Raw genomic sequence first — 23,637 nt, 5'->3', positions numbered from 1 at the left:
GACAATAGCCAGATGAAGGGGGAAGGGTGAATGGAGTGATCCAGGCATGGGGAAATCACCTGCAAACCCCAAAGGTATCAATGAGTCACAACAATGAAAAAACCAAAAGAGGGTCATTCTGGCTGGAATACTTTGAAAGAAGGAAAGGGGTGCTAAGATGGAGTAGGGGAGAAAGGGAAGGATCAGAAGCTAGAGGGTCTCAAAGGCCATAATAATAATATTACAGTTTTATCCTACAATAGGAAATCATTGAATGATTTGCACAGAACATAGTCAATTGTCTACCATCTGCTAGTTATATGAAAAATAAATCAGAGGTAAGTATGACTGGAAATGGAAGGTGTTGTAGTAGTCCAAGTAAAAGAGGATGGCTGCTTGGATTAATTGGCAGTAGAAATAGAAAGAAGTTGGAGAATGATAATAACAACGGCAATAATTAAGATTAACTGAGCGCTTACTATGTGCCAGACACTGTTCTAAGAACTTTATATTCATTAACTAATTTCATTTTTACAGCAATCATATGGGAATTAAGGTATTAAAAAATAAGTAAGCTTCTTATTCTTACACAGTTAGTAGTAGACAATCTTAAGTTTGAACAAGGGCTGTCTTATTTATGAGACCATGGTCACTGCAATCTACACTGGATAGATTGGAGATAAGATCTGGGAATATTGAAGAGTTCATGATAGATTAGATGATGTGTATATCGAGAAAAACTGTGAGGTTTCAGTTTGACTAGGCTGGTATTAGTTGGACATATGTGTCTGAAGTCCAATAGAAATTCCAGACTTGCAATGTGATTTGAAAGGAATCAAATTTTTTAAAAAGATATTTTTAATTTTTTAAAAGATATTTATTTATTTATTTATTTATTTATTTATTTATTTATTTTAGGTGGGGAAGGGCAGACGGAGAGGGAAAGAAAGAATCTCAAGCAGACTCCCTGTTGAACGCAGAGACCAAAGTGGGGCTTGATCTCACAACCCCGAGATCATGACCTGAGCTGAAATCAAAAGTCAGATGCTTGACATAACTGAGCGATCCAAGTGCCTCTTTCCTTTTTTAAAAGTTACATATAGATATAGATATAGATGATATAGATAGAGAGCTTGGGAAATAGATGAGGTTGCTTAATATGAGAGTGTGATGCAAAAAGAAGTTGAACTGATATTTGAGCAATTCCACAATGTTGGGGCCAGATAGAACAAACATGTAAAGAAGCTTAAAAAGAGTTAGCTAAAGATGCATGAGAAAAACCAGGAAAGCATGGTATCATGACATGTATGAGTGTTTTGAGAAAGGAAATTGTCAACTGGATCAAATGCTGATGAAAGATCATAGAAAGTGACTAAGTGGAACATCTACAGGATTTAGCAACATAGAGGCATTGGTGTCATGGGGGCAGAAGGCAGACCATAGAGTTTGGTGAGTGATGAATGGGGAAGAAGTAGGGAAGGATGGCTATTAATGGGAGTAAGTGATAAGCATGGAAGACAGAGTGGGAAATGAGGTTAATATGTGTATATGCATATTTTAATGTTATACATGAGCATATTTGCATATTGGTGGGGAAATCAGATAGAATGGAAAATAGGGAATAAACAAGAAAAAGTAGAGAAAACCAGCAGCAGAAAGCTATATTAAGGAATTACAATACAGAACCAAACAAAAAAATGGGATGGACTTAGGGTTAAAAGCTATAGATCCATTGCTGTCTGCCACCAAGGATCAGTTCTGAACTCCCTCTCTTGGCTGCATTCTAGAGACCACATACAGGATTCAGGAGGTTGGACAGATTGACAGTGTGCCTTCAGTCTTGAAATCTCTTTGTGTTGGCCCTCTCTTCGGTTTAAGTAATAACTTGATTATATAAATTAAGATGACGTGGTTTGTTAATTTTGATCATATTGACCTATATATAGGAAAAGTAATTAATTCCCATGGTCCCATGGAAGGAGTAAGTTAAGCAACACAATCTAGATTTTGTCTACTTGGCGATGGGCACTGAGACTTACGCTGTTGAAGAGAGATCCCTTAAGGGCTCCAGAAATATATAAAAGGATTAAAGCCATCAATGTGTTTATTCATTTGATTATACATTGAATACTTAATTATTCTGCAGATATGTATTGAACATCTATTACTTGCTAGCCACTGCTTTGGACAAAGGGGGTGATGAAAATAAATGAAATCTCTGCCTTCATTGAGCTACACTCTAGGGAGAGAAAGGTAAAGATACACATACTATCATAATATTAAATATACACATATGAGGTCTGATAAGCACTATGACTCTTCAGTATAAAATTTAAAAACACAAAACTGACGGTTTGGGTAGAAATCCAGATAGTTTCCAAAAATGGTGATATATTCTATGATACAAATATGAAGTGGTTACTTTAAGTGAACAGAGGACTATATGCACCTGTAATTTAGAACTGATAAGTATAATGCCTGGTGACACATAGTAAACATTCAGTAGGTTTTAACTATTATTATAGGACAGACTACTCAACAGACTAGCATGGAGTGAATAAGCAATAAGGGCTTGGGGGAAAAATAAGCCCTAAACTTAACTAGGAAGGATGAAGAGAGCAGGCAAATGAAGAGGAGGAAAAGCTTCCTAAGCTGAGGGAGGAGCATCTGACAAGGCAAAACAAGTATGATACTGAGGGATACATTTAGGAACCTGTTATTGTTTTGACTGAAGTACAGTTTGTGGCCATCTGAAGAAAAGTGCATTGGAAGAACCAGAACAGGACTCCAGTGTCTTCTAGCTCTGGAGAAGCCAGGAATCATGGTAATGTTGAGGGTGGGGTGAGAACAGCAGTGTCCCCTAATCCTCTCCACTCTCCCTATTAGACTGTAGCTACTAGAAATAACTACCTGGTGCCAGGTATTATACTTAGGGCTGGAGGAAATAAATTACATTTGAAACCTACTTTCAATGAGTTAACAACAATGACATTTTTTTGAGTAATTTCCACATACATGTACTGTTTAAAGTGATCCCCATATATTAATCCATTTAATCCTTAAAACAACTCTATCAGCTAAATAGAATTCTTATTTCCTTTTTATAAGTGAAGAAACTGAGGCACAAAGTTGCAAGTCTTGTTCACCATTGTATTCTTAAGGCCAGGCATACTGTCTGACATCAGAATTTTTCAATACATATTTTTAATGAATAAATTAATAATGACCAGATGAATCATGTCAAAAACTGGGTTTGTTGGGGCCAGGGTTGCATGTACATAATCAGGTCACTGTCTCCCTGGTTATATTGTGAGATGATTATAGGACAATGGTTCTCAAACTTTCTGATGCATGATTTTCAGAGGCTCTTGCTAACAATCTTATTAGGTCTAGGTAGAAGCCCATGAATCTGCATTTTTAATAGGGATCTCAAACATTTTATTCTAAGATGATACCTGAACAAATTCTGGAAAACAGAAATTTGCTGTGCACCATGAGTTGATAGTCATTGGAGCTAGATACAAGACGAGTGATGGTGGTTGTGGCTCAGCCTATCAAAGGAAGGAGGAGGGGAATGGTGACTGCTAAGAAGTATAAGGAAATCATCAAGTGCAGTGGAATCTGGTTACCTATCTCCTTCATCCATATTGCAGGGGTTCTCAACTTCAGTTTATTGACAATTTGAACTTTTATAATTCTTTGTTGTAGGACAGCTTTCTTTTCAGGTATAGAATGCGTAGCAGCAACTCTGGACTCTAACCCTAGATGCCAGTAGCTTACGCCTCCCCCCCCACCCCAGTTGTGACAACTGAAAATATCTTCAGATATTGATAAAGGTCTCATGGGGTCAAATGACTCGAGTTGGAAATGACTGCCACAATGGAAGACAGCGAGCTTTCTCCAGTCCCTTAGCGGTAGCAATTTCTGGCCTTCTAACCTAGAATCATGCATGACACCTGATCTGTTTTCTCTTGAGTATTACTCTGTGAGACACTATGCTTTTTTTTGACAAGTATAGTATACTTACTTGGCTTTTTCCAGGACTCACAATATGTGTCACCCACCACCCCCCCCATCTGGTTTATTAAATCAAATGAGACAGACTCTCAGGGTCAAGACATGGCTGATATCCAAAATAATTATTCTTTCTTTGGGTTCTGGAGGGCTCAGATCCCTTTTACTCAGTTTACAGGGAATTATAATTAACTATGACAGCAGTTATCAGTTTCCCAGAAGATATATATTATAAAAAGGAAAAAAAATCAAAGAGATAGAAATAGTCAGATAAAATTGCTTGAAAGAAAGGAGTGAGATAAATTTGAAAATATTTCAGCATAAAATTGTCAAAAATCTAGAGTTTGGAAAATACAGGAAATTTCCCAGTCTGGAAATTACTCCAGTCCTTTATCTTCCATAAAAGTAAACTGGCAACATGTAATCACCCAAGGGTATATCCTTCACCTTTCCTCTCCATTAATTTCTCTTAACTGTTCTCAGCATCTTTCAGTTATATATGGGAACAATAAGAGTGAAACCTTGTTAAGAATTTTTGATGGAATAACTATCAACTACTATTGTATAACACTATGCAGTATCATATCCCCAGTAATATATGCAAAAATCTTACCTAATCTTAGCATAATGCAAAGAGTAACCAGGCAAGTATTTGCTATTCACTACATACTTCTAGTGAATTAATTCCTAGTTCACTGGCTAATCAGATCAGTGAATTAGTGTGGGCATCCAATGAAACAGTTAAATAGTTATCCAAAGCACATTCTTAATTAAAGCAGAAAAAAAAAATCTACTCAGATTTATATTGACTTCAACTTTTAACTAAATTTATTTACCTCAGAATCTATTATAACAAAACTTTATTGTTAAATAAATTATTTGGTATGAGCTACCTTGACTAACATGCTTTGTTGAAGAGAATAATGCTGCCTAATTAACGTTTAGTAGGAGAAGAAAAACAAGGAGGTCAATACTATTTTCAGAGGAGACCAAAAAGATGGAGAATCAGTCAGAGAGAAGAGAAAAGCCCAGCACTGCACCATCTGTTATTCTGGGCCAGGAAATATCTGTAACCTTGTTACCCCCATCCAGTTCCTTTAAGTGATTTCAGAAGATAAGGTAGCAACAGTTACCTTATGCTCATGCACAAACACTGTTACTTCTGCCTTGAATTGTCTGCCCGGAGACAAATACTCTCAAGTAACTCCGTGGTTTTTACTTGCCGTTCACCCCTGAATCTGGTCAATTCCAGGTGGTTGTGGGGTGATCAGCGAGACAGCCAAAGACTCCAACTCCAGGTGGCTTCAGTGGGAAGCAGGGATTGAGGAAAGCATAAAGGCAGAAGACGGCTGGGCAGAGACAGCCTGCTTCTACCACCACCACCACCACTGTCTTCGCCTGTACAGTTGTTCAAGCTGCCAGAGGCTTCTGGTTGCCATGGCAACTGTTGGGCTCTGCTGCAAACTCAAAGCAGAGCCTCTGAAGTTAAGTACCAAACACGGAGCTCAACATACCGGAAGGCAACTGGGGAGGGAGCAGAGAGCAAGGATTACCCATGCAATAGGTCTCCAACTCCTATGGCTAAAAGGACCATTTTAAAATAGAATTTTTGTTTATGTTTCTGTAAAATGCGATAGCTCTTGCCGGGCATTATTCATGAGCATCCTTTGGTGCCCTGAGAGAGGAGACTGCCAATCCTTTCACTCGTAAAGGCAGCGAAAGGGGGGTTGGAAATGTGATTACCAGGAATGCACCGAGCCCGCTCATTCATTCATGCAATTAGATATTCAGCCTCTCCTGAGAGCTCATTTGTGCCGGGCACTGTGCCAGGTGCTGGGACTGCAAAGCGAAATGAGACACCGCCCAACACTCAAAATTAACGATAATTAACAAACATTAGCAGAACCTTCGTGAGCCTGGGGAAAACCGATTAGGTACTGTAAGCTTGCCACGGGTCTCTCTGGGAAGGCGGATTCAGAATTCAAACGCGGGAGAGAAAGAGGCAGTGGCCCCCGAAATAGTGTCAGGCAGGAGGGTAGGCCAGGGGGGAAGAGGGAGGCTTCTTCCCCTAGGGAGGGATTCTGTCGAGGCCACTCAAACGTTTCTCCGAGGCTGAGAGAGAGAGAGAGAGAGAGAGAAAGAGAGAGAGAGGTTTGTTTTTCTTTTGGAAAGACGGAGCCCTTTTCCCCACTGGGCTCGATTTCTAGTAGGAGAAGCCCCGCCTCTTTGGGCCTTAGATTGGCCCAACTCTTTTTCAGATAATTTATGCCAGCATCCTCTGGGTCTGATTGGCTCCCCGGCTCAATTCCGCTGGGAGTCGCATCCTACCTGGTTGGGAGGTGTACTGCCTTGCCACTCTCCCCCGCCGTACTCTCCTGGCTGCTGCCGAGGTGCGAGAAAAAGTCCTAGCTTGGAGAACTGAGCGGAAAAAGCGATCCTGATGGGTTCTTGGAAAGCTTTTCTCTTCTCCCCTTTTCTTCTGTGGAGTCAAAGTAGAGTGGTGAGGCTGATGTTCTTGTTACTGACCCTGCATCTGGGAAACTGGTGAGTAAATTCAAGGACTTAAAACTATTCTTTGGGATCAACCCCCTTCCCCCTCATTTCTTTTTTCTTTTTTTTTTTTTTTTGAAAACCATTCTAAGTTAAGTAAGTGGCATTTCTCTGGGCACAAGCGCGGTATTTTACCATCATTTTATTTTCTGGTCAGATACACTTATTTTCAGATAGGATGAGACGAGCCTATGTATGAAAGCATGGAAGGCAGTTCAGTTTTGGATTTGTTTTGTTTTGGCTTGTTTGACTTGGCATAGTAGAAACTAGTAAAGGTTCAGTTCCTGGGAGACGGAGTAAAAATGATTTTGCTACTAAATTTAGCGAATGAATGTCACTGATGAACTTTCTGGATAATTCTGCATTTTAAAGAGAAAGTTATTTTAGAAACTTGTTACACAACATGGTATGTATGATGATTTTCTATAAACAAATATTGCTTTTTCTCTTACCTTTTTTTTTTTTTTTTTTGCTATTCTGGAAAAACCCAAAGTTACATATGGAGAGAGATTATAAATATGGCTTAAAAATCAGGCTTGAGAGTGTGTTATATTTAAGTTAGAGATAACCATGTATATTTTATTGAGCTATCTGAATAATTTTTGTTTTAATTGGTTATCTACAAGGAGGTAAAAAATTGTATGGATATGAATGTGTGTGTGTGTGTGTGTGTGTGTGTGTGTGTGTGTGTGTGTGAGACAAAGAGAGAGAGAGAGAGACATTAGCAACCCCAAGCCTCCAATTTAACAGGAACAGGATTTGGGCTCCTTGGACTGTAATATCTTCCAATAAAACTTTGAAATCGTTCTGACAGAAAAATAAAATGCTCAGGTATTGTACCTGGATATAAGAGTAGTGGCTGAATGGAGTTAAAATATATTAAGACATAGACACTATTAAGGTCTTGGACATACTATTCATATCATGTAACTGTATTTTATATAAATGTATATTTAACATTATATTATTGTATTATGTGATCTTGTTTAGAACTCAAGTAAAATGCAATCACTATGCAGATGGAAACATGTCTTTATAACTACTTGCATCATTACTAAAAAAAAAATGATGATGATGATTAATTTTACTACACAGCTAGAGTGAATATTTATGTCATTACCAGCAGATAGAACAACTATATTTTCTCTCCCAAAACAGAGAATGGATTAAGCTATGCTAAGCAATATTTGACTGGCCAGAAAATGTTTGACATATGATTTTTTTTTAAAAGTATTATGGTTTTAGTTTATTTACCCTTTCCCCTTAGAAACTTAAATTTGTTCTGCATGGGCACGAACATACTACTGACTAATTATTTCCTGTATATAAGTTGTATCATAATCACTTATTTCTTTGAATATATTGTAAAGTTATAGAAGATATTTTGGCCGATCATGTATCAGTGTTTTCATGCATCTTCATAATATTACAAATGAATCTGTATTCTCATAAGTAAAAACAGATTTACCCAGTGGTTTTCTGAAGTAACAACCTGTATGCTCCTTTGCCATTGTAAGTGCAAGTTTCCCTTGGAACCTAATAGACAAGCTGATTGACGAAATATCTAAAACAAAACATCTAAAGAGAGTAAAGAAATCATATCTTTTGTTTTTGAGGCTATTTATATTACAGTTATCATAATTGGCTCCAGAACTCTCTTCAAGTTGCTCAGAGTAAAAGAGTTATGTAGTATAGTGGACAGAGATGGGTTCTGGAAGTCTAGAGACATGATCTGTGTCAAGAGTCCTTACCCTCTTTGAACAGTTAATTCATCTAGGAAATGAAGGGCAGTAGGAGATCACTTATGATTTCTACAAATTTTCATATTCAGTATGTTTTAGATTTGAACTGAAACATAAAACAACTCAATCGTTGCTCTATTGGCTTTTCTTTGCAGTTTTCAAGAGTGAAATTCTAATTGGAATTCCATGTACTTTTTTTTTTTTTTTTACCATATGTAAGAGTGAGTGAGAGAGAAGTGTTATGCAGTTAAAATAGATAAATAATTCATTTTATCATAATAGTATAGATGATTTGGATTATTCTGGCCAAACAATAAAAGAATGTTAAAAAAATAAAGCTATATGTTGCTGTTATAATTAGCTGCCAGGGCCTCCATGATGAGAGTTTATGTCTTTACTTTAAAGTGTCTACAGTTGTGGTGAAGTTTTCACCCTTTTAATATTTAGCTGGAGATAATGGGTGTCAACATGTATAAAACAGTTACATTCATATTTCCTTCTCCCTTTCTCCTTCTTTTGAGGGACGTTTCTTTTAAAACTAATCACAAATGGTTCTGTTTATAAGAATTTTGTTGTCTTATGCTGGTTTCTAAAATAAATCTTCAAAGTCACCTATTTGGGGATTTACCAAACTGGAAGTTGTTATTTCTTATATTTAATCAGAGACAATAGCTTGTTTCCTCATTAGTTTCCATCAAATGCATAAAGGAGAGACACTATTGATTTTTATATTGCTGAACTATGAAAGCCTATCCTATTGTTGTAACTAAAAGCTGTAGTCAAGGTTCCTGTGTTTCGTTCTCTGTGAAGCTCTATGACATCTTGACAAGTTGGTTAAAATCTCTTAAGCTTGATTTGACTTATTTATAATGTTGAGAAAATCTAACTATAATCAGATTTTTAAGAAGAGTTGAAAAAAGTGCTTGGAGGTTTTAGTTATTCTAAAAAGTATTTATCATAAGCTTTGATTAAGAAGTTATATTTTGAGAGAGCCCAGGGAAAATAACTTGTTTTTTTTTTTCCCCAATTTCATGAGTCAATAATCATACAACTTAGCAGTCAGTTGCCAAAACGAAAATATTCAAATACACTTCCTTTATAAAATATATTATTTTCAAGTAATTTCAGTATTTTGTGGAGGTGGTAGTGATTGATTTTTCTTTAGGCATCTAATTTTTGACTTAATTTTCTAATAAAATACTGATGCAAACTTGAGGACAAAATTACCGAGTAATGATGTTCCATGATAACAAAATATTCAAAGAAGGACCGAGAGACAAAATATTTTTGGAAACTAAAATACAAATACTGTAATAGATCAATCCCCTGTGTATAGAGTCTTATAGGTATATCCTTCTATTTTGTTCCATTATATACTATGGGACATACTTTTGCCTAAGCAACAAAAGGAAATGTTCGACTTTTCATTCAATCATTAAATAGGCTAATCTAATATTTTATAGTTATATAAAGGTGATTAAAATTTGTCTAAGAAAGTATTAATGAAGGCAGGGTCCCAAAGGAGAGGGGACAAGGCAGGCTGGAAAATTGGGGGGAAAAAAAGCTCTTGAGATATTATCAAAATATGATAAATGACTGCCATGAGGGAAAGAGGAAAGGTGTGCATAAATTAAATGTATGGGCCTCAGGGGAATAATTCACATATACACAAGGTACCAATTGAGAATCCTGGACTTGGCCATGGGAATGTAAATTCTAGTTTTAGCTCCACCATTTCCCACTAGGGTAATTTCGGGAAAATCTTTGAGGCAGAGAGTCCTCATTTGTGAAAATGGAAATGAAATTCTCCTTCCCAGCTTGTTTCAAGACCAAGAGAGAAAATTATTGCAAAATACATAGCACTTAAAATTTTAACTGAAAAGATATAACAACAGATATTCTGAGAATTACAGTGATTCTACTATTATTTATGCTGGTTAAAGTTGTCTCAATGCAGTAAAGTCCTTGAACCCTTATGCATTATTAGATATGTTTTGGATTCTGGAGAGATCATTCATTCTTTTATTCAACAAATATTTCTTGAAAGCCTGTTATGGGCCATGCACAGTACAGCATGCTGGGTTTACAGTGGCGAGCAGACTAGACGTGAGTGTTACCTGTATGCAGTTTATACTCACTGCTAAGGCCTAGATTTATGGTACTAATCAAAGCAAAACATCTTGTAGTCACAATAAAGAAACATACATTCAGAACTCCCAGGATGAACAGAACAGTCTGCTGTTAGAACAGATCTCAATCAAGGAAAGAAAATTAGAGAGCCATGAGATTTCTCATCACAGTACCAGAAGACTATGGGGGAAATGGCTCCAAGATTATAAAAACAAATGTTCAGCCTAGAACGTTACACTTAGCCAAGCAACCAATCAAGTATGAAGGGATAATACTGCTTAGATACTGTTCTTCTCCCCATTTTGCAGATGGGAAAACTGGGGCACAGCAATTTTTAGGAATTCACTAAACATCTTCTTGCTGATAAATGCTGAATCCAAGACTCAAGTCCATGTGTTCTATGCCCAGAGCCTGCATTCTTAACCACCACACTTCTCAGATTACAAATGCAATATAAGTCAAAGCAAATAACATGACTATGGATGAGTGGGGGAAAAAAGGATAAGAGGGATGGAAGGAATGAGGAAAGGAAAGAAAAGAACAGACAATGCAATTGATAGAAACAGAGGAGGTATAAAAATCTACTGTGTACCTATCACATAATCTGGAATATTATGTGCAGTGCTAGATTAATTATTTTAGGAAAAACTTTAACAAAGTGAAGCCCTTGATCTAGAAAAAATATCATAGGATAAAGAGTTAAAAGCAAGAATTTGGAATTCAGATAAGTTTTTTTGAGGACTCAAATAGCAACTTATTTCTAAGGATGCTATATAAAATCATGGTTGAATTTATTACACATAGGTATAGCGGGACAAATCATAACCAAGTAGTGAAAGCTACGTGAAGGCAGATTTTCTTTCAAAAGGCCTCTAACAGGGGCGCCTGGGTGGCTCAGTCGTTAAGTGTCTGCCTTAGGCTCAGGTCATGATCCCAGGGTCCTGGAATTGAGCCCCGCATCAGGCTCCCTGCTCAGTGGGAAGCCTGCTTCTCCCTCTCCCACTCCCCCTGCTTGTGTTCCCTCTCTCGCTGTGTCTTTCTCTGTCAAATAAATAAATAAAATCTTTAAAAAACAAAACAAAACAAAAACAAAAACAAAAAAAAACAAAAGGCCTCTAACAAAATAATGGATGCCTTATCACTAGACTTCTTCAAGCAGAAGCTTGTTAGAGTTCTTGTACTCTGTGGGAGGCAGATGAAATTTGTCTCTATTTTTAAGTATCTCAGAATCTAATTCTATTTGTAGTAAAATAGTTTAACCAACTGAAGCCTCATGTTTCAGGAAATAGTCTTAGCTATTAATTCACTCAGTAAACATTTATTGAGCATTAGCATTCATTCAACAAATATTTACTCAGTGCCTACTGTGTGTTAAGCTGAGTTCTAGCACCTGGAGATGCAGTGGTAAGTCAGACAGAATCCTTGCCCTCATAGTGTTTGTATCCTGTACACAGGGCATGTATGTAACAGAAATGCTAGATGCGCAGGACCAAGAAGGCAGAGTCCCTGTCCCCAGTGAACCTGTACTCTAGTAGTTTACGTTGATGATAAAATGCTGTATTTGCTATTCAGAATTCTAGATGAGCTATAATGGGGACACCAAGGAAACTGACATCAGTTGCAACTCTGGGGAAACACTGAAGTTCTCACTGTCATGGAACAGTATTAGTGAAGGAAAGAGAGAGGGAGAGAGATAACATTACCGGTCTGTGGCCAGTGGTATGGTCTCACAGTTTAGTAGGCCTTTTGAAATTGAAAACTGTATTCCTATATCTTCTGGGAGATCCTTTACTCTGGTCATCTAACCTGTGGCATTAAAATAGCAACATCCTGTTATAACCTGTATCATTTAGTTTAATAGTGAACTTCTGAACTGTGGGAATCCTTTTCTCCCAGATACAATGTATTTGGAGATTTAAAATTTCTCCTTATTTTTAGACAAATACATTGACTAACAGATACATTGAGTAACCCAGTAGTAGAGATTGCGCTAAGCATTAAGGACGGAGAAGTAAAGTTGACAAAGACCCTCCACTCTAACCTGCAGCTACATGGGCATATCAGAAAGTCTATGATGAGAATATAGTTAGCCTAATATAAATAGTTTAATATTGGTGTGATTTGGTTCTCCAGGTAGCTTTAAGACTGCTAGAATCAAGGATTCTGTACAAGTTAATATTTGAGTAGAGTTAATATTTGAGTAGATTTCTAGGACTGTTACTTGTACAATTTGTGAATTGCTTAAATGCAGGGACATTACCTACCTCTTATGCATCAGATATGTATAACTGGCAGAATAATCTGCCAACACATGAAGAAGAGTGTTTTGAGTAAAGATTGCCTTTTCCACAAAATAGCCATATTGACTAGAACAAAGTAACCATATTGGCTAGATTAAATTTAAGTGTTACTCAGACAGGTATGTTCTATAAACTAATTTGTGGTTCCGTGCAGGTGGCTTATGAGTGTATGTTTGTGTTGTCATTTCCTTAGTAAGGGTTCTTTTTGAAAAACCTTCAAACTGTCACACCTGGAATGACTAGAAAGATAGTTTTGCTGCTTTTGTTCTATGCATCTGTATTCTCTCCTTTTTAAGTGAATGGGTCTGAAGGTATCCTTATGTCAATAAAAATATTTTAATCTCTCATTTTGTGATCCCAAGACTTAGGAAAAAAAGGTATATTTTTCTGCATTCAGAGGAACTAATTGCCATTTCTTTCTTCGGTTTAATTTTAAGATCTTTTAATATGTTTTCTAATTTAATAAAGCTCCTCTTTGCAAAATTTTTAGCAGACTTCTAGAATTTATCTGATGCATAAGAGCACTGAAGGCTTAGAGAATGTGAATGTCATAAAGAATTATATTGTTTCTAAGGCTAATTTATGTTCTGTCAGGATCTATGTATATAAGTTGGAGCAATAGAGAATTTGGTTTTTATTTTAATATACTTTCAAACCAATGGTCATTTTTAATAGACTTAATGAAAATTATGGTTTATTTTACCTCCTCTAAAAAATATGTTTTCTTTTTATTCTGGCAGGGCAAATTTCATCTAACAATTCTCTTGTTTAATGATTTCTTATAAACTCCCATATTGATTCTCCTACTTAGTTATGATGATTTTAACCTCTTACATCTGAATTATGGGATTCTGATTAAAACTTCATTAAATCTATAAGGTAATTTAGGGATAATATATTAACAATGTTGTTTTATAGCCAAAATGTTTACTGTGCCTTTATTTTTTTTCTTTTTATATTCTTCATTTTTTTTGTTTTTTCACATAAGACTTATATCTTCCCTATTACATTTCCTCTTAATAATTTTGTAAGTCATACTGTTATTATGAAAGAAATATTTTTGTTTTTATTTATGAGGGGCTAGTGCTAGTATCAGAAAGATACTTTGTTTTTTTAAATTAATTTTATATTACATTAGCTACAATAATAAATTCTCCTATTAAGGCAAATAGTTATAGTTTTTAGTTGTTTATTTTCTTGATTCACTGTAATTTTACCTGCAAATAGCAAGATGAGATCTAATATTCTTTCCATTTATTCAGTGAGTATTTTTATTGGACACCTACCATGTGTTAGGCATTGGGCTATGTGCCAATGATACCACATTGAAAACCTTAACCCTTACCTTCAATGAGCTTAGAGAAGGTCATAAATAAATAAGGTAGTTAATTAAGATGCAATGTGATCAATTTTATAGGAGAGTTAAGCCCTGGACATTTTGGAAACACAAAGTGGAACACACTTACTTAATATTCTAGGCGAGGCTCCTTTCTCCTTTCTCAAATTTCCTAAGTATTCTTCTCTATGTGTGTTAAGTGATGGATCCTGTATTCCATTGTGCTAAAAAAAAAATGATCATCGAATTGAATGGACTATCATTTCACCTCTCTAAAACTCTGAAAGTTCAGATCTATAACTGTAATGCTTTTACTTCTTTTGCTTCCCTACTAACTTTTACAAATAATAAAAATGATTCAGAGCTACAATTGTAGAAAGGAGCTTTGTACAAAAGAATTTAGCAGCTAGAATATAAAGGAAAAAAGAAAACAAGAAAATTCACATTTTTATTTTTTACTTTACTTTTCTTGTCTTAATTTCAGATCTAAAATCAATGGCTATATCTACTCTTTAAAAGCTAGCTCCCGTAGGCTTTGGCATTAGGATATCTTCTACTCAGAAACATTAGAACAGGTATGTTTCTTTCCTGGAACTTGTCACTTGACTTATGCTTATAGAAACATATCTGATGTTTATAAACAAACACTAATCTGTAATGAGCAACAGCTCAGATGAGGCCTGGCTTTGGAGTTTCATCTCCATTGTCTAAACAGATTAACGGAAGAATTGTCCCCAGGTGTCAGAACCAGGACATTACAGTCACCTTTATATGAACTATATAAAGGGTGACTATGTAATTTATCATCCAAATTAGGCCATTTTGTGAGTGAAAGAGGGTGCTGTTATTATTCTAGGACAACAGGTGTAAATCAAAGCCATCCTGCGCAAACCCTGATGAATATTCAGCCTTTTTATGAAAGACAGTTTCTATTAATTGATTGACTTGGTATAGGCTTATATTATTTTTCTCTAGCTATAAAGGTGAATTCTCGTTATAATTGTATGGTATAACATATGTTGTTTTACTTAGCCTGTCTTAGTTATCACTAGTTCAAAACTTTTGCTTGTTTTATTAAGAACAGTAATACACTCATTAAAGCACTTTTTCACATGCAATAACTTATATAAACAGGTTGATTTGTATCATGTCTTAAAATAGCTTAGACAAAAAAAGACAAACCGACACTGATGTAGGTGACTCAAAATTTTTCGTTAGTAAATAATTAGCGCTGTCAATTAAAAAATGTGAGAAGCAGAAGCCTTGGAGATGCAGATGCCAAGATGAGATTAGACATGGAAGAGATTTTTGAGAGAAATGCCTGTGTGAGATAAAAAGGAGAAGTGGAAGCAAGCTGAGGGGGCCTCTGACGTAATGGAGGTCTGACACCTCCATGGTGGTCGGTGGGGCAGGCCAGGGTGGGGTGGGGTGGGAAGACATTTGTGTCAAAAGAGTCTCAGACTGTCGAGCACTTCTAGGAAAGTTTCGACCAGGCCAGTGAGAGTTGTCTAACATGAGTTGCCCTTTAGAGGAGCCCCTCGTCCTGCAGGAATGGGTGTGTACTAGGACTGCCTCTATGTCCAGTTATTGCTGGAAGCAGCCCAGGGAAGTTTGGGTCTGGTGCAGATGTAGGTCTGGTCCGGAGGGCTGGCGGCTGGGGTGTCAGTCAACTCTGTTCCCGTGGAAGAGCCGAGCAGCAAATTTTCAGGGCTGCCATTGTTTTCTTGGCAGAGCATAAAGTCTGCTTCTCTCTATAAAAGGCTCTGTTTAATTATTTGATTTTATGATTAGAAATTTATTTCAAAACTCTATCTGATTTATAGGAAAAGGCAGCTCATTTTTAGGTAGGCATTAATGACAAATGTATTTATATTACAAAATTCTACAGAAAGACTGTAGCATACTATTAATATACAAACAAAATTCAATTTTCTACAGCTCCGCTAGTGTAGAATACTTAGTGTACTCATTATGCCGCTTTCCCATTAAACCTTCAGCCATTTTATACATAGGTTTTGGTAAAACAAATTGTTATATGTTATTTTTCATATAACATTAGAATATGAAAGTAATTTTCTATTTTCATAGGCTATTCACAAAATCAGTCAAATGGATACATCCATTACACCATAGGGTTACATAATTATTTACTTAAACATACTCATAGTATTTAGAATTTGTGCTATCATAGATAATACTGTGATAAACATCTTTTCATATGATAGTCTTCTATATCATTTGTTTGAATAGTTTTCTCCTTTATTAGAAAATAAGATAATTTAGATCAGGAATACAACTTTGTCTTTGCATTTTCAGAAGTTAGCACACTTGCACTACATGATATTTCCTCTATAAATGAATTAAAGCATTGTATTGGAAGTTAAGCACACATGTTAGAAAGTCTTTTCATCGGAGAATGTGTGTGTGATTCCCTGAAATTATTATTCTAACCTTTTGGAATTCAAGGATGGAGATTAGCATCCTATCCATGCACAATCCAAATGTACTAATTACCTACCATAAGTGTTGCTGCATTCTTATGAATTAGAAAACTCACAGTCCAATCACCCTGGATTTTTTAATAAAGATAAAATGAGATGATACTATGGAACCTTCCAAAAAAAAAAAAAAAAAAAGTGAGAGAAAATAGCCTTCAAATTAAGTTAATCTTCCTGGTTTTATTATTTAATAGGGTATGTCCTGGAAACTCTATAAATCTATTTTTTCTCATCTGTAAAGTAGTAATATTAATATTTATTTCATGAAATTACTCTGGATTAAATGACATAAGATGTGGAAAGAACGTAGCACACAATTCCTGAAACATGGTAAGAACTTAATGGTGCCCTCTAGGCACTCAGTGGTTGTTAGTAACAATAAAAACATCAATCTTTAAAATAACAGTTACTAAAATTTTATACTCAGGGGTCTAAATGTATTTCCATTAATTATAAAATTATACTTATCCAAATTATTTAAAAGAAGTGCTTGAGCACGAGTCAAGAAAATCTCAGTGTTACCTAAGAAAACCATACTTCTTTCCCCCAAATGAATGGTCACTCAATGTATATAAACATTACAAAAATCCCCCAGCCTGTGAAAGATATTGAGACATCAGATAAACTATGTGAACTATTTTTTTAAATTATGACAAGTACTTTTTAATCACCAAAATAATATCAGTAAGATCTTAATGTAATTAAAGAATATTCTGAAAGTAATTTAGAAAGCTTGGAGGGAAGATGTAGAAAAATCAACTATAATGAAATTTCCTTTCTATTATTGCCAAAAATGAAGATAATTAGCTTTGTGATAGCACTGAGATTCTCATATTACCTCTGAGATAGCTGGGGAAATGGGAATATAAACCACTATGAACATGTGCTTTTGGATTATCAGGATGTTGCTACTGTTAAAAAATAGAAAAAGCTTTTTATTTTTTTTTCCCCTGGAGACTTCCATTTAACTACAATCATGTTTCAAAGAAAGATCAACTGATTATATGTGCAGTGGCCTGCCTCTAACCCCCAGATGTTTCATTCTATAAAACTGGGATTTAAAGTTAAATGGATGCTCTGAAATTTGGGTTGTTGCCAGTATCTTAGCAAGTCTAATTAGATAAGATAACTTTCCTGGAGGACACACCAGCAGGGATTCTTAATACTTCAGGATTCTCCATGCTTTAGTTTATGAATGAATGTGTGTGTGTGTCTGTTTATATTTTATTGAAGGAAATAAGAAATTATATTAAATAAATCGTATAACTATATTTCCGTAGTATATACTTTTTGAAGTTAAAGACAGCAGTACAATTAATATAAATAAGCTCTTCATTAAAAACCTGTTAACTAAATGTACCATAGGGGTTCACATATGAATTTAAGTTGTGTACTGTGGTGGTAAACTACCCCCAAATCTCAGTGGCTTATGACACTAAATGTTGATTTCTCACTCAGGCTACATGGCCATTGTAGGTCAGCTGTGGCTTTGTCCATGTTGTCTTCACTCTGGGAATGAAGTAATGGTGTAGCCCCCAAGTATGGCTCAGCTTTTGGTAGAAGGACAAGAGAGATATGGTGAACTGTGCACTGACATTAAATCTTCTGCTTGGTAGTGATACATGTCACTTATATTCCATTAGCCAAAGCAAATCACAAGGCCACATTCGAGTTCAGTAGATCAGGGAAGTATAATCCTCCTGTAAGGAAGGAACATTTCAGGTCACAAGACCAAGTTAGAAGTCAATGGAGTGAAAAGTATAGTTCTCTGACAGGTAGGAGAGAAGAAATATTGAGAATAATAGCCCACCTTATTATTTGCCTATAATAACTATCAATAGAATTACTATGGAGAAAAAATGAGGTAGCAGATACTATAAAGGTGAAGTTTTAATTTATAATGTTAATTTGTACTCATTAAGGATAAAAAGGGTGGATGTTAACTAAACTTATGGTAATAATTTTGCTATATATATATATATATATCAAATCATTCTGTTACACATTTTAAATTTGTAGTATAATATATGTCAATTATATCTCAATAAAACTGGAAATCTTTTTAAAAGATTTATTTATTTTAGAGAGAGAGAGAGAGTGCATGTGAGTAGGAGGAGGGGCAGAAGGAGAGGGAGAAAATCCTTAAGCAGACTCCCCTCTAAGCTCGGAGCCTGAAGTAAGGCTCGATTTCAGGACCCTGAGATCATGACCTGAGCCAAAATCAAGAGTGGGCTGCTTAACTGACTGAGCTACTCAGGTGCCCCTGGAAAAAAAATTTTAAGAAGGATAAAGACAGTGAGGGCTGCATTAGCTAAGATGTTTTAAGTCCAAAGCAAAAGAAATCTAAAAGGATACCGTAGAAAAATCAACTCAAGATACTGAATTAAATTTGCCTGTTTACTGCTAGAAGGAAGACTATCTCTGAAACATATGGAAATAACTCATGTATTTTGGATTTATCTGACTTCACCAATGTAAGTGTTTAGTCTTTGGACCCTTTTTCACTGGAGGACTGAGATTTACTAGAGTAGGTGTTAAGTCTAAGAAGATCATACTCATTTGAAGATGGCATTCTTTATGAGTAATAGAGAAGAGTTGTTTGTTACTTTTGATGAATTGTAGATGAATATCTATATTGCTGCATTTTCTACCATGGTGCAGAATTAAGCTGAATCCATGGGCTTGTTAAACACAGGGGTATAGTGAGAAGCATTAACTGGAGAGTTAGGACTTGATTCTCAGCTTTGCTAATAAGTGAGTTTGTGCATTGGCTAGTTCCCTACTGTCTTCAGTTTTCTCATTTATAAAATAAAGGCAGTGGTGTTATTTGATTTCTAAAGTCTCACTTCTAGTCATAAAACTTGATAGTCATGCCCCCCTCCATATATGTGGCAGGTGAGTTACCCATTCATGATTTGATGACAAGATATTCTCTGACAAAGTTCTTGGAATATGATGCCTGTGTTCTTCTGAATTGAAAGGAAGAAACATAGATGTGTTCAATACTTTTTCCTTTAGTCTTCTTTTCTACACATGCATTTTTAAATATCTCACCAGTTATTACAAATTTTCCTGTATTTATTTACCTTTTATTTTGTACTTTTGGGTATGGTGGTTTAGAGTCACCACGTACAGTTGTGCAGAGTGTGTACTGCACAAATCTATGACCACAGTTCACATTTTCAGTGCCTGATCTCTACAGCCTTTAATGACAGCTGTGGTGGCCAAGGTTTAATTTATTATTTCAATATTATGTGTTATGTTTCTTGTACTGAATTCTTAATTTTTGAGTATTATTATATCAGGATGGTTCCTATGAGGAAAGCATTAGCCTTACTGAATGTAAAATATTATTAATGCTTTTTCCCCTCTTACTATTTCCTAACAAAATTATAAGAATTATGATTATCTTAAACTCTGTTTTTCAATACAGAATTTGGTTGAACTTTCTATCATTCAAATTTTTTTTGAATTATTTAGTGTTGATAAAGCGGATGACGAAGATGATGAGGATTTAACAGTGAACAAAACCTGGGTCTTGGCACCAAAGATTCATGAAGGAGATATAACACAAATCCTCAACTCATTGCTTCAAGGCTATGACAATAAACTTCGCCCAGATATAGGAGGTAAGTTTGAGTTATCTGTTTGGGATTTTGGTGACTTTGGAAACCTTATTTACTGATGTTATTTTAATCATATAGCTCATATTCCTTGGGTATCTGCTGTATGTCAGAGACTGCTAGGTTTGATAATTATTAGTTAAATTGGCACTGTTGAGAAATTCACAGTCTGATGTGGGAAGAAAGGCATATAAATATTTTTGATGTAATTATTTTACAACTGCTACAATAAAGGGCACAATAGCAAAGTTTTGATAAAACTGCCTGAAAAGCTAAGAGGTATTTCATAAAAGAGAATATTTGAAAGGTAAGTAGGGTTCTAATTTTGTGCCAATGCAGCACTGTTTTAATTAATTATAAGCCGGTAATAGTGTTGGTAATCCTACTTTGTTTTTCTTAGTCATTTGCATTTATGTATAAGTTTTATAATAATTAACTTCTAAGTCCCCCCCAATGACTTATTAAAAACAAACAAAAATTATAAACCAGCCAGCATTGTCATTGGGATTGCATTAAATCTATGGTCAATATGGGGAAACTGAAATCATTACCATATTGGATTTTTACTATACTAAATTCATGAGCATCATGTATTTCTTTATTTATATATATATATTTTTATTGTTGCCTATGAAGAAGTGTTGAATATATTTTACTAGATTTAATTCTATGTATTTGGAATTTTTGTTGCAAGTGTAAATAGATTTTTAAAAATTTATTTTCTAATTTTATTTTATTTTATTTTTTTTTTAAAGATTTTATTTATTTATTTGAGAGAGAGAGCACATGAGAGGGGGGAGGGTCAGAGGGAGAAGCAGACTCCCCGCTGAGCAGGGAGCCCGATGCGGGACTCGATCCCGGGACTCCAGGACCATGACCTGAGCCGAAGGCAGTGGCTTAACCAACTGAGCCACCCAGGCGCCCCTTTCTAATTTTATATTAGCAGTATATAGAAAAAAAGTTATCTTGCATATTTATTTTGTCCACAGAAGCCTTGTGAAATTTTAATTACTTACTGTTATATTCTTCTAGATTTTCTACAAAGATAATGACTTACAAATGATGACTACATTGCAAATAGTATCTATTTGCAAAAAATGAATATTTTACTTTATTTCCAAAATTATACTGTTTTCATGCCATGTTGCATTGGCTAAGACTAGAGTAAATTTTGGATAGTTTTGGGCTGTTCCTAACATCAGGGAGAGCAATTCATGTTTCACTATTAGGTATGATTGATGTAGGCTTCTTTTTTTAAGACATTCTTTGTAAATCCTTTCTCTTCTTATTTTGCCAGAGTTCTTTTTTCCTCAATGTTTCAAATACTCTGTGCATCTATTGCAATAATCCTATGACTGTATATTGCCCTTTATTCTACTTACCATTTGTTCTATAAGTAACTGTCTGATTTTTAAACCTTAAACTAAATTTTCATTTCTGGAATAAATAGCACTTAGTTGTGATATGGTAACTTTAAAAAATATCACTAGATTCAGTTTTATATTTTGTTTTGGAATTTTACATCTATGTTCATAAAGGAATAGCCATTTATTTTACTTCCTGTAATGTCTCTTTCAGTTTTGGAACCAAAATCATGCTAAGGTCTACAAATGAGTTCTGTTGTCCCTCACTTTTCATCTTTGAAAGAGTTTATCTAAAATGGATGCTATTTCTTCCTTAAATATTTGGGAGAATTATTTGGTGAAGTCATGCTGGCCTAGAGTTTAATTTGGGAAAGAATTTTTTAACAATTCAATTACTTTAATAGTTTTAGTAAGCTGAACCTCTTAAGGAATATAAATTTTCAAATTTACTAGTGTTAAATTGTTTCATAATAACTTTTGTGATATTTTTAATGTTTCTAGGATCTGAGTTTTTTTCCCCTTTATCATTTCTGATATTAGTAATCTGTTCTTTTATTTATGAATCAATCTTGAAGGACTTTTTCAATTCTATTAGTATTGTCATAAAATCAAAATTTGGCTTTGTCAATTTTCTCTGTTGAAAAATTTTCTTTACTTTTTTTAAAGATTTATTTATTTGAGAGAGAAAGAGAGAGAGAGAAAGAAAGTGCGAGCGTATGCGCAGGGGGAGGGATGGAGGGAGGGAGAGAAAGAGAATCCACAAGCTGAGTAGGAGTGTGGGAGCCTGGCAGGGAGGCTCAATCCCAAGACCCTAGGATCATGACCTGAGCGGAAACCAAGAATTGGCCGCTTAACCGACTGAGCTGCCTGGGGGGTCTGAAAATTTTTCTTAAATTTCATTGTTTTACAACATTTGGCTTATTATGTTAATCTAATTTCCTCATATGCAATTTGATGTTTTCTCAGATTGCTTTAATTATTTAATTTTAAGGTAAAACTTAGACTTAATAAAATAGCATCCATACGTGGAATTTCCACAAACCTTTTAACCCTAATGTTAACATTTTATATAACCATAGAAATCCTAACCTAAGTCAAGAAAATAATATCAAGAATACCATTAACTACTCTACAAACCTTATTTAGATTATGGCATGTGCCTCACTAATGTCTTTTTATTTGTTTCAGAACTCCAACAAAGATCCCACAATGCATTTTGTTCTCATGTCTCTTGATTTTCCTCCAATCTGATATAATTTTTATTTTTCTGTATGTTTCATAAACTTGATAACCTTAAAGAGTACTGGCCAGTGGAATGTCTGTCAGTTTGTCTGATATTTTCATTATTCCATTGAGTTGATACATTTTTTGCTAAGGATAACACGGAAGTGATGTTGTGCCCTTTCAGTGTGTTCTATCAGGAGGTACATGATGTTAGTATATCTTATTGCTGGTGATATTAATTTTAACACTTGGTTTAGTATGGTTTCTTCTAGGTTTCTCCACTGTAAATTTATTATTTTTCCCCTTCTAGATTAATACATATGTTGTGAGGAGATACCGTCAGGAGGACAGCCAACTATATAAAAATGTCTCAGCACATGTTTGTCCATTAAGCTAGTATCCATCAATGATTCTTATCTGTAACAGTATTTATTACTGTGCTGTTTGCCAAATGGTGACTCATTATTATCATCACTCCTTCTATGCATATTATTTGTAATTCTACTATAAGGAAGAGCTGTGGCTTATCCTCCATTTATTTATCTACTCATTTATACTCAGTGTAGACTTATACATATGTTTTATTTTATAGCTTATAACCCATTATTATCATTATTTTGTTGCTAAAAATAAATTTGGCACTGGGACTTCCTATAGTTTGGCTTCTGTGTCCTTTCATATGTCCCCATCATTTTCTGATCACATCCTTACTTTTTAGTACATAAGATATTCCTGGCTTATCTTGATCCAAGCAATAAAATTCACCATTTCTCCAAGGTATTTAGAAATCAAGATCAGGGCAGTAGGTATATTCATTAATATTGGGTGTTATTGCTTCTTAACCATTTCAGTGAGCAGAAGTAGAAAATATATGTTC

The 23,637-nt window shown here is 35.1% G+C and overlaps 1 protein-coding gene across 2 annotated transcripts in view; it reads left to right on the top strand.

The window, feature by feature from the left end:
- The first annotated feature begins 6,239 nt into the window (after window positions 1–6,239).
- Window positions 6,240–23,637, top strand: part of GABRG1 (gamma-aminobutyric acid type A receptor subunit gamma1) — a 70,294-nt gene continuing 52,896 nt past the window's right edge. The window contains exons 1-2 of one of the 2 annotated variants that reach the window (XM_036072269.2): window positions 6,240–6,537; window positions 20,030–20,178. In XM_036072269.2, the coding sequence (XP_035928162.1) occupies window positions 6,434–6,537; window positions 20,030–20,178 (253 nt within the window). In that variant the 5' untranslated portion in view covers window positions 6,240–6,433. The remainder of the gene's footprint in view (window positions 6,538–20,029; window positions 20,179–23,637) is intronic. The other variant, XM_036072268.2, reaches the window with a different exon arrangement.

This window comes from Halichoerus grypus, chromosome 3 (assembly GCF_964656455.1).
Source record: "Halichoerus grypus chromosome 3, mHalGry1.hap1.1, whole genome shotgun sequence".
In the NCBI taxonomy this organism is placed as follows: Eukaryota; Metazoa; Chordata; class Mammalia; order Carnivora; family Phocidae; genus Halichoerus; species Halichoerus grypus.
This window is presented reverse-complemented; position numbering and strand designations above follow the sequence as displayed.